General features: G+C 40.4%; 2 protein-coding genes across 3 annotated transcripts in view; one reads left to right on the top strand and one right to left on the bottom strand.

Annotated features, from left to right (window-relative positions):
- Positions 1-8,016: 8,016 nt before the first annotated feature.
- On the bottom strand, positions 8,017-9,538 carry LOC127356357 (melanin-concentrating hormone receptor 1-like). Its single transcript, XM_051388033.1, has 2 exons — positions 9,321-9,538; positions 8,017-9,065 (listed from the first exon to the last, which is right to left on the bottom strand). Exons 1-2 carry the CDS (start codon positions 9,496-9,498, stop codon positions 8,035-8,037), a joined length of 1,209 nt encoding a protein of 402 aa, XP_051243993.1. The 5' UTR covers positions 9,499-9,538; the 3' UTR covers positions 8,017-8,034.
- A 1,312-nt stretch (positions 9,539-10,850) lies between these two features.
- Positions 10,851-20,656, top strand: part of LOC127356358 (growth factor receptor-bound protein 2) — a 33,627-nt gene continuing 23,821 nt past the window's right edge. The window contains exons 1-2 of one of the 2 annotated variants that reach the window (XM_051388034.1): positions 10,851-11,032; positions 12,595-12,848. In XM_051388034.1, coding sequence (XP_051243994.1) covers positions 12,771-12,848 — 78 coding nt within the window. In that variant the 5' untranslated portion in view covers positions 10,851-11,032; positions 12,595-12,770. The remainder of the gene's footprint in view (positions 11,033-12,594; positions 12,849-20,656) is intronic. The other variant, XM_051388035.1, reaches the window with a different exon arrangement.

Below are 20,656 nucleotides of genomic sequence, written 5' to 3'. Positions count from 1 at the left end.
GCTGTGGAAGGCACCACACAGCGTCTGTAAAAACGGCTCATTCTAAGGTAACGAAAACACATCAGTTCCAGTATTGAGGTGATTATACACAAAGGAAAACCTGTGCCTGTACCTATGAATATCATTTTCCATTTCTGCCATAGATCCTACTAAATGTGACACACTGGACTTTTGATGGCCCCAGTTATCTGAGCGCACGGAGCAGCCACCATTATGATTTGAGAGCAGTTTGCACTAATTAATATATAATGATCCGTCGGTTGTTGCCGGCACTTCATGTAAATGAAATGCTGCAGATAATAGGCCTGTTAGCAGCTCCTGCACAGCGTTAGTTCGGTGTACCTTGTGCCTATAAGAGGCTCACTCTGTAACTTAATAACACCATAATGTCAGCCATAATATCGCTAATTGAGCCTCCAATCAGGGGGTCTGTATGCGCTTCCTATTTATTTGGTTGTTTATTTGTAACATACGCTTTTAAAGAACGTAATTTCTAATATGCAAATGTATGCATTTAGGTGCTCCAAATCTAATCACATCATTTACTTTAAGACCTGCTGTGCAGGTAACACGTTTCTGTTATGAATCTGTTTTTCCAGTCACTGTGTTGACAAACGCGTGTCTACCACACACAACATAATAATTTTTGCAATATTTGTTTTGGTAAGTTATAAAAGAAACATTAATTATGTCCTTTATCATTATAGTCCCAATCCTGCAGCAGGAGGACCAGCCTCACGGCAGGACAGGGAATTGCTTCCATTGTCACATTTCCAGAGGAGCTTTCGGAAAAATGGAAGCTAGCAGAGAGGAGGTGTGTTGGAGCAACACATATTAATCATCACACCGAGCCTCTGATGCTGTCTTTGATGTCAGTCGAAACAGTGTTCAACAGCAGTCAGTAGCCAGCTAGTTGCAAACATTTTTACCCTCTTTATCACCAGCACACACACATACACACACACACACACACACACACACACACACACACACACAATATACAAACAACCAATATAAAAGAGAATGCTTTTTATTTGAATGCGGGTCATTTAGAGACTGGACAAGTAAAGTTCAAAATGACATTTGCTACGCTGTCACTCAGCAGTGTGAAATAGGACTTCAAAGCACTTGTTAATTCATGAAAGTACATTTCTCACTATTGCAGCCAGAGTTATTCTCTGCACTGTAACGTCTTTCTCGTTTCATAACTGTGATAGATGGGTGGATAGAAAATGCACTGTTCTCAGATCTGATGTTGTTTTTTCTGTAGTTGACAGACGTGACAGAAGTCTCTTTTTCACAAAACCGACCAAACTGCTCCACATTTCAATCTGTGATTTCACAGGGAATGGAGGATATCGATACATATTGTTAATAACACAGACTTAATGCACCTCATTGCATACCATTATAAAGGTTTTAATCAGTGCAGCTGACTGAAGACATGTACAGAATCCTAATTTGAGTTATCTCCACAGACACATGTTCGAGTAATGCACAGTGATTTCCATTTAGATTGGCCAAGGGTAAACTGTCTCTGTTAAATCAGACTTCAACATTGGCAATCACATCAGTGTGTCAGGATGGATGAGGAAGTTGTGTTCTTTATAATTTTTTTTCATTTGCTTTGCAGAGCCACAGCCCTTGAATAACTCAAACTAAATGTTTATTGTGTTTTCAACCGGTAAAGTAAAAATGTACATATTAAAGGTCCAGTGTGTAACATTTCGGAGGATCTATTGGCAGAAATTAATTATAATATTTATAGGTGTGTTTTCATTCATGTATAATCACCTGAAAATAGGAATCGAGTCTAGATAAGGCCCTTCGTGTTTTTGTGCCACTACTACATGTTCTTAACAGCAGATGGTGCTTTTATAGAGTTTAGTTCTTATCTTGAACATAAGCTTTATATAAGTTACCATGGCGACGTACCCCAGTAAGAAGTAAACCACTGCAGTAGGCCTGAAAACCTCGCTAACCCCAAATCTTTCTTCAGGACTCTGGTAATCACTTGAAGCTCCTTTTGAATAATGTGCATTTCAGTTATCTCAAAACAAAAAAATTCTCTGTTTCTCTTCTTTCTTTATTGGTATAGATTTAATAAAAGAAGTCAAAAAAATGGATGGTCTTCATGTGGATTCAACTTTATCGCTCAATAAAAACATAAAGTGTTCCTAATATTTTGAACATTCATTGTATATCCACACACTTTGTGACCCTCAGTTTGACATTTTCACTAATTTGATTTCCATGATGAAGGTTTCAGGATATGAGTTTCTTGGCTCCGCTGTGCATTTAATTTTTATCAGCTCGAGGAACCTCTGCTTTTAGATGCCAGCATCAAGTTTCTAAGAGCAGCCAGCTTTCCTCAGTATGCTTCATAACTTCTTTATTTGTTGATTTCTATACTGATTTTCCTGGTTTCATTCAAATGTAATTTAGGGAAAACTCATTTGAGCCCATCCCAGACAATGGACAAACAACATTACAAACATTAGTGCAGCACAATGTCTCCATCACTCACTGTCAAGCCAAAATGATGGAGAAAACAGCAGAGACAAGCATCATTCCTTGTGCAATTTTATATAAAACTTCTATTATAAACCTTATCATTAATGTGAAAACAACAAACCTTAAGAAACTATATCATTTCACGTGGTGCTTTAGATGCCTGCAGAACTTCAGGGGCTCTAATATGAAACACAAGTGGGTGTCCACCCTCCCTTTGATTTTGAATGATAACACCCTTTGGTGATGGTGACAAAGCAACAACAGCAATAATGGCCTCAAGATAACAAAACAACACCAGCCAAAGCATCAATCTCTGCATGAGCAAAGACAATTACCCTCGCTATAATGAGTTGGGTGCTTTGGCAGCAACCAATCTCCAGTCCTGCTGTATCATGCTGACTATATTCATATCACAGAAGCGTGTCTGTGTAGCCATAGAAATTGATGTCAGGCCAGGTTACTGAGACCAACAAATGATGTGTCGATAATAAAAAGAGAGACAAAAAGAGTAAACATGAACACCAATCTGTGATCCCTGCTATAAATCGACAAAACGCAAAATACTTTTAAATATGCTTAAATCAGTTTGCTCGTAATAAATGACTATTCATAAATACACAAGGTTAAAGAAACTGTTCAACATTTTGGGAAATGTGCTCATTGACTATTAAAATATATAATATCAAGCTTTCAGATTTGAACTAAATCAAGTTTTTTTCTTTTTTTCTTTTTTATGTGAAAACAGGTGAAATTTTTGTTGCCTTTGTGTTTGTTGTTGTAATACTAATGTCGACCACAAGAGTCTGAAGTGCACCTCTATCTCATGTTATAAACAGACTAAAATTCATGTAAACAAAAATCACTGCCAACAATAGTCAGGTACTGGTAGGTTGCAGGACCATGTAGTAAGCAATCAGAATTGCTTCTTCAACCTGAGGAAGCTGCAAGCGAAACACAGTAAAGTTATTCCTGTGTGCGGTGGTCAATTCTGATTGCAGACTAAATATCATGTTTTCTTCAACGAGTTTTAATTTCTCTTAGCACCAATTAAAAGACATTTCTAGCCAATAGAACACTGCTTACTGACAGACAACTTGTACCTTGTGTTTTTCATGGAGAAATTAGTCGGTCCTGAGGCCTGTGCTACAAAGCTAATTCAACAAACCCACAATATCTTTTCAGGCTTTACAAACCCTAACATCTGTTTTGCATCTCTTTGTGGTAATTTTGTATCATGTTTTGCATCACTTTTTTTTTCACCTTTGTAGTTCTCTGATTGACTTTCCAACAAGAAATATGAACAGGTTACTTCAAAGAGAGAAAATGTTCAGTAATTCCTCCATGGGTACTCCTCCCGATCAGTGCCGCGGGCCTTTATTCTATCTTTTACACTTCCATTATAACTTTTCATGTGTGGAAATGAAAGCCGAGCTCAGGAATTTTTTCATGACTTGCCGCTCTATATGGTTCACGCTGACGTCAACATTTACAGTTTGCTGGAGAGAATACGGGGCAGAAAGTGAGGTTTGAAAGCTAGAAATCTATTTGCACAGTAAGATCCGCTGCTATTTTCCTCAGATTCTGCCAAAACCTGCTTTTATATCACAGACATTGTGTGCCATGAAAGACTAAAAATCTTATTACAAGAACAAACAAAAGTTTCCCCAACAGGGTATTATAAAACTATCTACTGTTGTATCACACCATACAGTATTAGAATTAAAGTTTTTACATTAAAAGGTACTATGTGAGTTAATTTACATAATAATTACTTTTTATTGCCAAAGTGTGAACGGATGGTAGCACAACTTAATGAGACCTTCGCCCAACTTTCTTGGTTGCCTATGGACTGACTTCAATGTAAAGGACTCAATTTTTATCCAGCAAAATCCAAAGGATGTAACGTTCATTTCTTCAGCTTCCCTACAGCACCAACAGTGTGTAACACTAGCTAACAAGAAATTAAAAATGGCGTTTCTAATATCAACAAACAACCAGCACCTGCAACATTTGTATCTAGTGAAGCCTGTCAGAGTAGGTTTTTAACGTAAATGTAGACGTCTCTGGGACTGGGCCTCACTGATTCGCCTTTATTATTCTTATCGTTCTTATAAATCATGCGTGCCTTTGTACTGGGTCCATAAATTTGTGCTACACCCCTGTACCCAAGTAATTACACTGTAAATTGGGCAGAATCGCATCTTCTGCACTATTTTTTACAGATTCTCAGTCACATTCACATTCTCAACCTGACTTGAAGCATATATATATACCACAAGCTGTACATAAAGCACCTGTGGAAAAAAAGAAGGAAATTCAGACCCAAACAATGTGAAACAAGGACAGAGAAACATTTATGTTGTTATTGACGTCATTTATGTTCCATTACTCAAAGGTAATCTTTCACCAGGGTTGAGAGTGAATAATCGCCTTGCTATTTACCATTGTCTCTATGGTTAAAGAATTATCATGTAAATGGCATGAAATCCTGGCTTTATTGGTTATTTTCGGGATAATTTGTGATACTTCGATTCCTGCCACCTCACATTTGGATGAGCGGTAATACAATGCTGCTTTCACCCTGTTAAGTCTGGGAAAAGAGTCAAACACATATTTTTCTGTTTTAAAGGCTTCCCACTCTATATATGACCTTGGGTACCATTGAATGGAGTCATTTCCATTGAAATCAACACTTTATTGACACTTATATATATATATATTATATAATTACAAGAAAAGGTTTACAATACAGTTTCAAAAGCAATGCAGATTTTCTTTTTGATTATATTGAAATTATTTCCTTTTATTAAGGAAATACCCAATTCGACCTCCTGATGAGATTCCTCTCATTTTAAACATTGTAAAGAGAATCTCCTGTTTCCCCTGCAATTAAATTCCTCACTTAAAACATACACCAAGTTACAATAGACACGCCAAATTGTACATTTCCAGCAATCACAATGGTGCACACAGACAAATAACTGCCACACAAGCCACACAGATACAGTATAATATCACTTTTTTACTACATGCAGATGCCTGCAGATGTTTGTGCAATAGCTTTAATGATGTTTCACTGATGGATACGATTGTTTTGACATTTCAAATACAATGACTGAATGAGTCTGTTAAAAGACACTGTTTTTCTGCCACAATATAGATAAAATTACAACATTTAACAGTCACACAAATAATGTGTTTTCTCTTACAGACTACTAGTGCCGTTGCTATCTAGTCACACTGCACTGTCAAAATGAATAACCGATGACTTACACTGCGAATTCTGTAATCCAACAATACTGACGGCAGGTTTCAGCATAAAACATATAACACAATTAAACACTTCAACACTGTTAATTAAAAAAAATAACTACTTATAAATTATACTTCAGACCATAAAACTTGTTACACTGAGGTGTAGAACTGTGTGATTAATATTAGGTTCACTGAAATAAAGGCACATATTTGGAAAAACATCTGATGATTTGGAAATAAAACTATTGATTTCTAACACCACATTCAGTTATGTCTATTTAATGATTTACTAATGCGCCACAATAATGTAATGTTTGTGAGTTCAAATATCTTCATTTGGGGGCTTTTTCCCTGCAGATATTCATATATGTGATTGAGCCCTCTTAACAGCCCCATGAATGTTTCTCTAGATCACAAAATTGCCTCCTGTTAGCTTAGAAATTACTGAGATAGCGTTGGTCATTTCGAAGGCAAATCAAAAATGCATGAAATGAATCAGAGGTACAGTAATGATTAATAAAGTTGCTATCCTCAGTAAACATCCGGGGGCTTTAAGTCACTCATTATGCTCTATTATGAATAAGCCTGTGTTATGTGTTTTCCATGTTGAATTGCTGACTTATTCTCTGTAGTTTACTGGGACTAAACAGACACCAGAAGTCATCTATTGTTCCTTTTTCTCTCATTTTGGTAAACGTGTGATTAGATAAGAATGTTACTCACATTGAACATCCTTGAAATGTCACTTATTATATCACTCCTTGGCACACTCATGTACTTAACGGGTTTAGTACAGTCACATTTGGAAAGGAGACCCCTCCTCCAGTATGTCTTCAAGGAAACAGAAGTGTTTGCTGAGGGAATAAGAACAGTCAGTAGTGGCAGGTAGCCATTTGTTGGCAGTGGTCATGGATGGCCAGTTAAAGGGGAACTTCAGCAGATTTTTACCCTAGTCTTGATCACTAGAGGTCACCGAGTACTGTCGATAGGAAAAAGAACGACCAGAATTGGTTCTAGCTAACTGGAGATCCTGCAGCTATTGGCCAGAGCTCCCAGTTAGTTATAATACACTTCTTGGGGGCATAAACTAAAGAGTGCCTTTTGCTCCTCTTAACAGACACAAAATGCAATTAAAATATCTGTGCAACATGATCAGGGCCCTTACGTGACAACAACATGCCTTTTCAACTCATACGTCGTGCAGAAACCGTACAAAACAGTACTACCGTCCACCCTCCTTCACCCATGTTAATAATCCTTGAAAAAAAGTTTATTTCCCCCAAAAAATGTGTTGCTGCACATCGCTTCTCAAGCCGTGTCTGCCAAAACGAAGAAATGGTCCTCGGAATGGCATTTCTCTTCAGCTGGCCTCTGCTGTGTTGTGTCTCTGTAGTCATCCTCCTAAAAATGTTCGCTGCAAATGCGGTGATCATTTTCGCATAGTACTTGTATGGGAGTTTGCACATCCAGCTGAAGAACAACTAGCCACAACTGCAGTATCTCATGGTCATGGAAAGGTAGACGATGAAAGTGTAGGCACTTGTACCTTCTCATTCTGTTGCCACCATTTGGAAAGGCACAAACGCGAACCATTTCTTCTCCACAGTAGATCAACAACACATGTTATTCTTACTCCAAGCTTTTTCACTTGTGAACACCTCCGATCTCCACTCATTTCCCACGGGACTTCAGCGCCAGAGCAGTCCCGCGCTGCAGTCCCGCTGAAGTCCCGCGCTGAAGTCCCGCGCTGAAGTCCCGTGGGATTTCACTTGTTGCAGGTAAACGCAGGAGGAGAAATTGTTGCAAGAAGTGTGCAAATCGGAGAGTAGTGTGTGAAGACATGGACATTTTTGAGGGGGAAATAAACTTTTTTTTGTCGCGAAGGCATTATCTCCGTGATCGATTATTCTGGGCTTTCGGTAAAGCGAGCGGTGGAAAAACAGGTAGGCGACAGTAATGTTTTGTACGGTTTCTGCACAACGTATGAGTTGAAAAGGCATGTTGTTGTCACGTAAGGGCCCTGATCATGTTGCACAGACATTTTAATTGCATTTTATGTCTGTTAAGAGGAGTAAAAGGCTCTCTTTAGTCTATGCCCCCAAGAAGTGTATTATAACTAACTGGGAGCTCTGGCCAATAGCTGCAGGAACGCCAGTTTGCTAGAACCAATTCTGGTCGTTCTTTTTCCTATCGACAGTACTCGGTGACCTCTAGTGATCAAGTCTAGGGTAAAAATCTGCTGAAGTTCCCCTTTAAGCGTCCCTCTCAGTGCACGGCCACAGTGACAGGCAGCATGTTTTGAAGTAGTTCCCTTGATGAGTGCGAGTGGGACGGATGAGAGCTGTCTGGTGCCGTCCTCAGACTCATGCTGCCATCAGCCAGAGTAGGGGCAACTCTGAAACCCCTGTGGGACGGCCGGATGGCTACAATGAACTGCCTCTTAAATGTCTCACTTAATACAATGTAGATAAAGGGGTTAATGCAGCTGTTGGCATAGCCCATGCTGATAGCAATGTTGTAGGCGTACAGGAAGGCAAAGGTGGGCCGCTGTACTCCAAGGTGGGCCAACTGCAAGATGTAGTAGGGGGCCCAGCAGGTGAAGAACGCCACACATATGGCCACTGCCATACGAGTCACCTTTCTCGTCCTCACCCTCAGGCTGCGCTGGGGCAGTGGGGCAACTGTAGCAGACATGTTTTGGAGAATCTTGAAGAAGACCCCACAGATGACCACCCAAGGCAAAGCGAAGGCCAAGAAGAACTGGTAGAGGGTGAACCAGTATGTATCTGTGGCCGGGTTGGGCAGCAGGAGGGCACAGCCGACTGAGCCATCCTTGAGACGCATGAGCCCTGTGTACATCCAGACTGGAGTGATGGAGACCAGAGAAAACACCCACACCAGAGCCACCGCTGCCCCAGCCACGAAGGGGGTTCGGACATGTTTAAAGCGGATGGGATGCACAGTGGCCAGGTAGCGGTCCAGAGTCATCACGGTCAGGATGTATGTGCTGACTATCTGGCTGTTGGAATCAAGCGCAGTGATGACGGTGCACATGGTGCCACCAAAGCACCAGGAGCCATTGCCCACCAGCTGGTGAATGAGGAAAGGCATGCCGAGGAGAAAGAGGAGGTCTGCGATGGACAAACTGAAGATAAATATGTCTGGCACTGTTTGCTGGGAGCAGAACTTGGTCTTCTTCACAATGGTGTAGATCACAATGCAGTTTCCAAAGATACCAAAGAAACAGATGACACCAAAGATGCTGGGCATGAGCACATTGTTGTACTGCTCATGTTCTGCCAGAAAGGACACACACAGATACTCTAAGTCAGTCACTTATACTGTATACAGTAAATCCTGCTGCCTGGAATTCTTTCACATATATATATTTTGTTTTTAATGATGCTTAAGCCACTGGATCTGACCAAAAACGGCCACAATGAGCACTGATCCATTCATAAATTATTTAACAATAATGTTGCATTTACATCGTGTGCTCGGTTAATTTGAAGGAGTTCATTTAAAAAAAGGAGATGAAACAAACAACCTACCTTGTTCTGTATTCCCGGGAGAACTGAAGGAGGAAAAAGATGAATTCGAAATGTGGGAAAAGTCCATCCCAAACAGCTCCTGGTGCTCTTTATCCAAAACAGTCTGATTATAAAAAGAATGATACGACTTATTTAACAGTCGAGCGAAATAAAGTTCAGTTAGACATAGAAACAGCATGAAAGGATTAAAAACAATAATTTTACTTCGATATTAGTTCATCAACGCCGCGCGCATGTTTGTGTTATCCAAAAGTCTTCATCAGTGCACGCGACAACTCAAACGCACCTAATGGGGGAAACAAGAAAAAAACGAGCTGACGTAACACATATCCGTGATGCTGTCAGACTGACAACTGGCACCCAGACAGACAGACAGACAGACAGACAGACTCTGGCTTCAACTGGATCCCTACCAACGCGTACAGGTATGATGTAGCAGTCCTCTCCTCTCCGGGGCTCACCATGCTCCATGCTGTCAGTGGGACCCCCCCCCTATTAATGCTGTCTCCCTTGTTTGTAAAAACATTTAGCCCCCTCCCTCTCTGTGTCTGTGACAGTGTATCTGACATTACCACAGCTCTTTCTCTCTGTCCTGCATCCTCTCCTGTTGGGGAACTTTTACCATGTTCAGCTTATGATGCATTAGTAAGTCCCCACTAGGTGTCAGCATTGTCAAGGTATTTAAATGCCCCTGTTGTCACAGACACCGCTCGGAATTAAAAGCAGATGTCCCAGAAAAAAAAAAAAAAAAAAAAACAAACAGAGAAAGACGGCCAAATATTTACTAAATAATGTGTTCTGTGGTGGGGATAAAGGTAGGAGCTAACACACTCCCCGCTTTAGAGGAAGAAGCCTAATATTGTCCTTTTTTATAGTGTAGAATCAGAGTAGTGTCTCTGCACTGAAGGCATATTTTGGGCTGCTTTGTATGAGACATATCCCTGCATGAATTTCTATTATTAATATGGTTCATTTTTAATGGGAAGAACCAGCAGACTACCTGCTGAAAACAGGTGGTTTATAAGGTGGATTATTTAATCAAACACACCCAATTACTTTCTGATATAATCCATCCAAGACTCTTGAACCTCATTACTAAGAAGTATATCAGAACATGGTGACTGTGTGCACCTGAGCAGTACAAACTAGCGCTGATGTGGCATTACAGTGTGACATTATTTCACAGCCATCAATCTGACAGCACTGGGATGCTCCACCTCGTTTTATTTCAACTTCACTTATTATGTAGTAACTGGTGTGCAGTCATTTATGTGATTTGTGTGATTGATGAAACACAAACTAGATAGATAGATAGATAGATAGATAGATAGATAGATAGATAGAAGTAGTACACTAGGTCTATATATATATATATATATATATATATATATATATATATACATGGTGGGTGAGTCAACCCCGTTGTAGGCGGCAGTATCAGTCAGATGTGTGGTGGGTTCGGCAGACAGCAGACTGACAGGGAGGAGCTCCAGTCCCAGCAGCCTGCAGACCCTCCCAGCACTGTGGAAGGAAGCGGAAATAAACGTCGTAAAGCTTATGCTAGTAGCTACGTTTAGGCTCCTCGGACGGGGTGTAAGCGACATCAGACGTACATCGTTTGTTGCCTCAAAAGAGGAAACAGGGAGTGGATAATTACACGAGAGGGTTTTTGTGTGTTACGGTGGCAGCATCGAAACGGAATATCTCGAGTGGTGAGTTTACCTTATTCTTTCTCCTTACATAAAAGTTGTGCACTCTTTCCCTTTCGCGACGCAGGCTAGGCAAGTTCAGTAACGTTAGCTGGGCTAACTGTGCCACTAAGCTAACGTTAGCAACAACAGCTTGCGCTATGAAAAAAAAAAAAAAAAAAAAGGTGTTTTCTTCCTTTCACATTTGCCAACGTGAAGCTAGCGTACAGGCCCCGAGCGTCAGTAAACAGCTCATGTTTATCGTGAAAGGGGACCCTTGTTTTAAGCGGTGTCATCGTCAGTCTGCCCGCTGTGCTGTATTAACGGGGTGAAGTTTGAGAGCCGCACCGCAGTTATTGTTGTCCGACTGTTAGCCGGTGTGCTAGCTGGAGCGCTCCAGAACGCTGGAACGGATTCGATCCACTCGAACTCGGTAAAAACGCGGTCCGGTGCTCAGTGTCCACATTAGTACCGGGTGGAGGAATCTGACAGTGGCAGTAACACATCAAGAGACGGTTGTGGATCCGAGAGAGGAGTTTAGAGGCAGTCTGCCCCCCCCCCCTTTTGGACTTCAGCTTCCCTTTCCATTACTTTACCCTAACTAACATTACTTCTGTCTCTTGTCGGCTGTGTTGTTCGCTTGTCTTCGCTCATAGTGGCCATGGGTTGACTTGTTGACAGTGGTATTACTGTAAACAATGGCTGCAGTCACATTTTAGGACTTGTTGTGTCCCTACTGTCAAATGACTTCTAGAAAAGTCATCGACTGTTCTAGCTAACCCATTAACTCATAGTCCGTGACGAGGTGATGTGGGTTGTTCTCCTGGGGGGGCGAAAGTTTGCCTTTACCGATAATTTGCCATTAACAGTTAGTTTGTTAGCATTCCCTGGTCATCTAGCTGTCAGATTTAAAGGCCTTATTCAGCGTAGAGCTGTAACGTTATTAGGGTGAACCCATCAGAGCTGCACGGTAGCATATTAGCAAACAACTTAATGAGATAACGTAGCTTTATCCATTTAACTCAGCAACTGTAGGTTTAGCCAGTGTATCACTGTCAGCTCTGCTTAAGTAGGCTACCGACTTAAGTTAGCTGTGGTCGGGCCAGGTGGCTGTAGGAATTGCCATTGATTGTAGTTCATTTGGCATCAGTATCCTCTTGTGCCCAGAGTAACAGCAACAAGAACACATAGGCCTTAATCCCTTTTTTATATAGGTTTGCCTCTGGAGATTGCCATTAGTACTTGTGTGCTATATTTTAGATATTGTAAATTCTTTAAGAGAACAAATCATGATGTCTAGATCACAATATAACTGTATCATGATTACAGGAAAACCACTTCTAATAGCATCTTATGAGCGTAACTAAGAGGCCCTGAAATAAGTGCAGACTTACAACTTGAATGAGAAATTATATTCACATTTTCCAGATATTCTGAAGGTTCAGAGCGAACCAAATTCATCTTTTGGGTGTAATTCGGGCCCTCTCGCTCTAGTTCTCTCTTTTTGAATGAGAATCTTCATGTGCAGTTGTGGCTCTACACTACATTTTAGCGTGATTGAGTACCACATCCTTTCTTATTTGCAGGCACCTCACTGTAACCTTTATGTGAGGTCTAAGCCCTAAAGGAGCGGGTCATAGACGGGAGGAGAGACTCGGAGAGAAGCATCTGGCCTCAGGAGCGTGGATAAGAGTTTTTATTTTTTATTCAGTCCCTGAAACACAACTACAGCCAAGCAGTTTTCCAGCACGCAACAACAACCATGGAGGCCATTGCCAAATACGATTTCAAAGCTACTGCTGATGATGAGCTTAGTTTCAAGCGTGGAGAAATCCTAAAGGTAAGTGACAACTATTTGATGATTTAATGTTCAGACATGTCTGTATTACTCATAACTATGATATGATGCCTGTACTTTCTCACTGTAAATTTATATCCTGTGTAATTAATCACATCCGTCCTGTGTTAAATGAAAGTGTCATCAACAGTTTCACGCAGTAATGTTTCTAGAATAAAACTACAGTGTGAAGTCTATATCTTACATTGCGGTCAGTGTGTTCTTTTTTTATTCCTATTTTACATTGACACACCCAACTTAAATCCACATTAATAAAATAAAAAGATCTCTAGACTTGTGCCTATAGCCTAGAATCCCAAACACTACTGCGTCATTTGATGCTACACATGGTAAATGCATGTGGCAACAGAACAACAAGATTTTAGGCCTTGATGGTGTGTGACCCATTGTATGATACTTCAGTATTCTAAAGGAGAAATGCATGTGTTTCTAAAGTGCTCTCTGAAACCTCAGGCATGCCCAGATCCCCGGTCATGAGCAGCTTATTCAAAGCCTTGTGCTTTCTGGTTGCCTGAAAAGCATGCATGTCATTCTCCGACCTTGATGAGATAGCAAAGATATTAGAAAGTACATACTGCAATTTTCCTACACAGTGATTCTCTTTGGATTTAAATGCAATCATCATAATCCCCCTGTCATAGTCAGGATGGGCAGCATGCAGAGGTGACAGTGCACTGAACAATTAGATAAACCTTCATGTTCCCTTATTTTCTAGGAAATGTCTTTAGTTATATACTCAGTATAAAATATCCTTTTGATGATACATGAGTTTAAGAGGTCCTCTTTCTCCCCACAGCTTTAAGGTCAGTTCTTATTTTACTAAAAAAAGACCGCCTACAGTTAAGATGATTCTCAGAAACACTGCTCTTAAGCTGTTGGCTGATAACAGAGTGAATAGCCCCTTTTGTAAAAGATACATTTCTAAAGGACCACACAGCTTTGTGTATTTTCAGTGTAACCTGTCATCCTGTTTTGCTCATAACAATAACTTGTTTTTACGGGCAACATCTGCCTTGTAAGACATGCAGGTTGATGGAAAAACACATCACATCATTTTGTATTTAATATTAATTTCATAGTTTGTTCCTTCAAAGTTCACTATCCAGTGTAAAAAATTAATGTTGTCACCACTCCCATCGTATTGGAAGTAACGCATTATAGAGTAACGGGGTTGCTGTAATTCCACTAACAACAAGGTAAATTTGTCTTACAGTGACACTTAAAGCTGACCGCTGTATGCATGAATAAGAAATTTAAAGCAGACATTTAATTTATGTAATGCAAAAATGTCTTTACATAGAGTAATTGGTAAAGTACTTCAATTACTTTTGAGAGGTAACTAGTAACTGCAGCTAAATACAATTTTCCTGTAACTTGGCCAACACTGCAACCAAGCCCATGACTGCTTTTGCTGAATGCAGACTGCAACCAGAGAAGGCTCCACTGTAGCCGTAGCTATTGTAACTGTAGCTAGTAATAAGGGATCAACAGCGAGCAGTAAATAAACATCCTCCAAAATAATTTCTCTGTCGTATTCCTCCCACAGGATCTTTATCTTAACTCTGAATGGGCTTTTGCTTTCAGTCCACGTGAGATGAGACTGTCGCTCTGCAAGTATTAGTGTGTAGTTTACCACAGTTGGCATCAATGTGGTGAAGTAGCTTGATTTTATACTATTATATAATGAAGAAGTCAGCTGTTGTGGATGGGTTGGCTGTTCTATCAGGGGATGAGTGTTTTTTCCCCCCCTGAATAAGAGATTTGAGTAGAGAGTTTTGAAACGATTTCTTATCTCACCAGGGGGGCCTAGAGGGAGGGACTGAAAGTCAGCTTAGGAAACGCTGAGCTAAATATGAGTTCTTATTAAATTTGCATATGAGAAGAGGAAGTACTGTACTTTTTCTCTAATTTTAACAGCTAGCTGTCTTGCTGGAACATCTCAAGCTTTTTTACCAGAGTTCCAGCCAAAATGTTAATGGGAAATGCCATTTTTTTCCTTTGAATTTAAATCATTAAGTTAAACAGGTCATTTTATGTAACTAAAAACTTATCTCTAAAACATAATTCTTCAGATTCAGTCTTGTCCTGTGTATGAAGCTCTACTTTGGCACCATGTGGCTGAAAAAATCCCCCACTCTTATCGGTGTGATGTAATTCATTTTGTAATTATAGATAAAGCAATATCCTTTTTTGAAAAACATTTAGTCTCACAGTGATATAGCCAGCCCCGTCTGACATACATTACCAGATGTTGTTAATGTCACTATGTGTAAGGCTAGAACATTTAAACCAGCTTGTGGGTAACATACTGTAAAGGACACAACCTTAAAAGCTACAAAAATGCTTAACACGTTATTTTTGGACGGAGAATGAATCTGAAATGGGGAAGGAAGGCCTGCATGAATGTTGCCTCTAGCGCTGTCCACATTTCATCTGAATCATTTGTTGGCTGCTTTGCCCAAAGGACCAGTTCACTTTTTCAGACAGAATGAATCGGCCCGATGTTCGTCAGATACCATCCCCCTCTTCATTTCTTTCATCCTGTTTTTTTCCTCTTTTGTTCCTCCTCACAGTGCTCATACATTAGTCTCAAGTCTGAATGTTTCCCCTCAGGTAACTTATGAGAAACAGGATGAAACAAGCTCCTGTCATTCGCCAAATCACACTGGTACACCGGTGGAGCCACGCTTCACAACTGAAAGTCATTTTAGTAATCTACTAGCAATGATTTGTGATCCGATGGTCATTTTCAAAATAGTTCCCATGTCCCACCAGGATTTCACAAAAATTGTGGCATAAAATAGGAAACCCTTCTTTAAAAAATGTAGAAATTCTGATAATCTTTGCATAATTGCAGTTAAGTTTAAAATTGCCTTGTTCATTACTGAAGATCCACCTACCAATACCTTTTTAAACAATGCTATTGGTTAGCCTGGTGTCAGCTGTGTGTGCCTGCTACCTTTGTGGCTGCCAAACATTTTTTTAATGCTAATTGCATTGTTACTTCAATAAACCTGCACCAGTTTGGTCTCTCTCGCTTCCTAGCTCACTCTGCTCTTTGCACTCTGTTTTTTTAGACCAGTTAGATATTTGGTTACATAACGGTTGTTTAAACGTCAATAATACTAAACTAAATCCCTCTCTCAATTGGCAACTTTACCACAAATACAAGAGCATGCTCAAGAAACAGATGAGCCTTCATGAACAGCACTAACAAGTCTGTTTATTTAGAACGGTGACAGTTTCTATACCTGATGCTGTACAGCACACGGTACAAAAGCATTTGGAGTAGTACATCTAAAAGAGAACTTTTCTGAGGTGGAGTGTGTTCATAGTGGCTCCTTTGCTCCCATCACCAGTGCTATCTGTCTGCTGATACTAATACTAAACAGCTCTGCTCTTAGCACAAAGGGTCCCTCTCATGAGAAAGCAAGCCTGTGTTAAGGCTTTGCTTGTATGTAGCATCCTTAATGTCTCACCATTTTCAGTATCACTGGGAGATGGTGGCTGTCGCTATCTCTAGCTCACACATCAGCGTGCTAGAAGATCTGTACTATTTTTCACTTCGCACCCCTACTCCTGCTTTTATTCACAATATCAGTAAGTGTTACCACACACTACAGCAGGGCAACTTTGTTAGTTGGTTACAAAATCTTAATTATAATTTGTTGTAGATACAAAAATGGGCAGTTGATTATTGCTGACAACAGAGCAGTGATTTTGTTTTAGTTTTCTATATCTGCATGTAGTATACATAGATGAAAGGAAGCCAGTGTGGTTTGGTGCTGTATACCTCTGTTAGCCTATGTAGGAAGTATGATCAGTGGCAGCAGTACAGCGTGAGTTACAGTTTCATTGACTCACTCACTACAACTATGCTGATAGTTCTCTACCACATTTTGCTGTCGTTTATGTTCAGGGAAGCTTCTCTGTCTCTCTCCGCGGCTTGTCTGGTCGAGGGCGGGGCTCAGCTCTTACTTACACACACACACACACACACACAGAGAGAGAGAGCGCAGACAGCTGGCTGCAGTGGTGAACTGGGTGACGTGAAGGGAGATGACGCGGAAAATGTCAGAAAGTAGAAAAGCAATATTTCCACTCTCTATGTTTGCAGGTGTTGTTTTACAAAACCACAGCATGCTTGTTAAGCTAATAACGAATTTCTCAAGCTATTGTTATCATAGAAACAAAATCCACATGCAGCGTTGTTTTCTCTCACTGCAAAAGCACTCCATCCCACTTCTCCCCAGCGCACTGTCACCGCTTTTCTGCCAGAAATGTGGACAGGACACAAGCTCACATGATGGACACATGATCCATTATTTTCTTTCTCACTACACACATTACCACGTTGCCACCAAGATCTGTAGTAATCAGGTTCCACAACTGTCCTCCAGCCAGCAAGCACTGCGCCTCTGTGACTCACAGCTGGTTGACCAGTCCAGGCTCCCCTCTTATTTTGCAGCCTTGAGTCATATGCCAGCATTTAGTTCTCTAGTTTGCCAGCTCATGAGTACTTAAGCAAACTGTCACATTATAACAGAGGCTCAAACCCCTCATCAGGTCTTTCTTAGTGTGAAAAACAGCTGTTAAGTAGCAGTTTGTTCACCTTTAAGGAATCCATCGTACTTTTATGTCACAGCCATTTAATGTTTCATACTGTATGTCTGATCTTATAATTAGGTGTGTGTGCTTTTACTCTGTATGGCCTTTGCTCCTTATCAGTAAATGGCACACAGAGCTGTTGCAACCACCTTCCTGTTTTATCTTTACAGACCGATTCAAGTTGTTTAACTGTTTTCAACTTCAACTGAACGGAACACGGAGCTCGATTTGTTGTTGGAGTCTTACATTTCAGATACAGAAATATTGAAAGTATTGAGACGTGGGCTTGTTGAATGTAAAATGTTATTGTACAAATGTGTGGGCCCATGACAAATTTGCATAATGCAGACTAGTTTAGTTTCACAATGTGATCTCCCATGATGCATGGACAAAAAAGGGGAAATTGCCACTGTTATGTTCTAACTGTATGCTGTAAGATTATTCATCTAGTGCTTTTAAAAAAATTAAATGTGGGCTCAATTACTCTGTGCAGGTTAAGAAATTGACATTGAACAGTGAGGTCTACACACTTACCTTTTTAACATCACCACTTCACATACTGAAAGTTGAAGTGTGCTCTTGAGATGCGGCAACCAGGAAAAAATCCCATTGACCTCTTTTATAAGTAATATTTTTTCTTAGAAGATCATTACTGGAGAAGATTTACTAAGATGATTGAAAAGCCTTTATTGAAGAGAGAAATCCAATGTTCTAAGATGTTTCAGACCCAGTTTTCATGTTATTGTAGCTTTTGAACAGAGTTGTATGGCACTCTAAAATCAATGACAGGTAAATTATTATTGCATTTACAACTGCCTCTTGGCTCAGATACATACACGCACTGTCACATGAGCATAAATTTGATACGAATCAGCCACTCATATCTGCAGTAAATGGTAACTGGGCATATCACAAACCACATTGTTGTTTTAAACAGTTTTATAATCAAATTTTGCCGCCTTCTGCTCCTTTTCTGTCAGAAAGCAGATCAAGAGGCAAAGCAGCAGGCATGTGGAGGCCACAGTAGAGTCTGGCCATTGCCCTGAGCACTGTACACTTGTTCTCATTTCCTCCTTAAATAAATAAGGATTAACAGCCCTGCTAGCTGACAGAATTAGCTGTCATCAACAGATCTTTGAACTGCCTGTGCAGCATGATCTAAGATCCGCCTTTCCACATCGCTACTTCTGCAAACTGTTGTCTACGGATTCAAATCATGTGTTGTTTAAACTCTGTTCAAGTCATACCACTCTGTCAATATTATATTGCAGCCACTAATTAAATGGTATGCCATAAAGCTCTCATTTAAAGTCAACCCAGGAATTGAATGAGCGCTTTCCAATAGATTACCAATTGAGCCGAGGCCTTTATGGAAAGAACAGTAACGTACTCGGTAGTAATTATACGAGGCACATGTCGAACTGTTGTAAATGTAAACTATTATTACACTGAGAAATGAAATATTCACTCATAGAAATGGCTTAATAAATAAAAAGTTAGACAAACATTAGAACAGAAGTTGCTGAATAGTAAAAGGTATATTGGACTAAACCAAATGTTTTGTTCAATCAGGCCAGTTTCAGTTAGCTATTCCACATTTTGGGGTATTTATATTATAGTGTTCAACACTGGCCTAAACTTTGTTGCAACTGAATGTGAATATGAAAGATTTTCCTTGAAAAAGACAGGATTGTAAACAACCGCCACCACCCACTCATCCTGCTGCCCCTAAACATTTTGAGCACACAGTCAAATTGCGCTTATAATCTCTGGTAAAGTTGTCTAGTCTGTCCCAACTTTAGTGTGTCCTTGTATCTGTGTATGCTTACGTTATGCCTCAGCTTTGCTGTTTTCACATCCTGTTTCATGTGTCTTCCAACCCCCAGCAACTTCCTGTGTCTCCACAGCAAACTCCAGCAACTCTATGGTGTGCACCACCTACCACACAGTGACGTGCAATACACTTGCAGTAAATTTACTTGACTTCAGCAACCGTTTTCATATTCACCCTGTGACAGACATCTTGTCCCTGTTTGAGGGGCGTGATATAGAGAAGGATGGAGCTTTTAGCCAGTTACTTCAACACTTTCTCTTTAGGCCCCGACCCTTCCCCCTGATTAATGGCTCCCTCATCGCCTATTAGTGCTTAAGGTATTGATTTCCCCTCCCCGTCCTCTTGACCGTTGAAGAGAGGAAAGTTGTATCAGCGGTGCCTTGTGATGCCCGAACGTCTTAAAAACCTCACTTGAAAGACTCATAAGCCGTCATTAGAGTCTGAGCTCCAATCCCAGATCCAAATCCCACTATTGGATTTTTCCTTTCCAAACACTTAAGTTGAAGTCAGCAGTGGGTTTCTGCAGATTTCCTGTGTAAAGCAGCAGTGCAGTTGACTATGTGTAGCTGAAGGGTCAATAAATTGCTGTTATGTTGCTCATTGTGCAGTTTTTTTGAGACTCACCCTACTTACACTGCCAGAGGCCTCCTTGAAGGATTTCACTTGAGTCCAAGAGACTGTGTTCAGTTCACATTTGTATTACAGCAGCCTATTTTCTAATTAAGTGCTGAATCTCTGGAGGAAAGCTTAGACAGTACGTTTCTTTGACTCAGTTTTTTTCCTCTTCTTTCTTTTGTCTAATTCCAACAGTGCGACCTTGTTACTGTAAGAGAAACTTCTTGAGGCTTTGCTGTGACCTATAGCCATAGGACATATGGCCCACAGTCAATGTAGGTATTAAAGGCAGTCTGTAACGCAAAGACAGATAAAGTGTCTCTCAGAATTTCCGTCATCCAATGTAATCCCCGTGCAGTACCCTAGTAAAGGTGTTGCTCTTGTTGTTTAACATTACCTCTATTTTTAGGTTGGTTTTGTCCTTACTAAAACAGTAGTATGCATAAGAGAGCAACACATAGTCTACTAATAGCAAGATTAGCAACCTATTTTCTGCTAGTGACGCCACTACCAGCATGCTGCTGTTCACAGGGCCAATGGAAGGAAATGTAGAAACTGCAAATATTGCCTTAGCTTAGTAATGGAGGAAAGTGTGTTTGCATGAACCTTTTTCCTACCTTTCTGCCTTTTAGTTGTTGTGCTTGTGTGTCTATATTTGAGGCATCTGTTCCTAGTCACTCCCAGCTCTAACCCACACCGGCCCAATAGCTGCTGCCCAACTGGGCAGTGTTTA

Source organism: Dicentrarchus labrax, unplaced genomic scaffold, assembly GCF_905237075.1.
Source record: "Dicentrarchus labrax unplaced genomic scaffold, dlabrax2021, whole genome shotgun sequence".
NCBI lineage: Eukaryota > Metazoa > Chordata > Actinopteri > Moronidae > Dicentrarchus > Dicentrarchus labrax.
The sequence above is the reverse complement of the archived record's forward strand: the minus strand, read 5'-3'. Positions and strand labels throughout refer to the sequence as shown.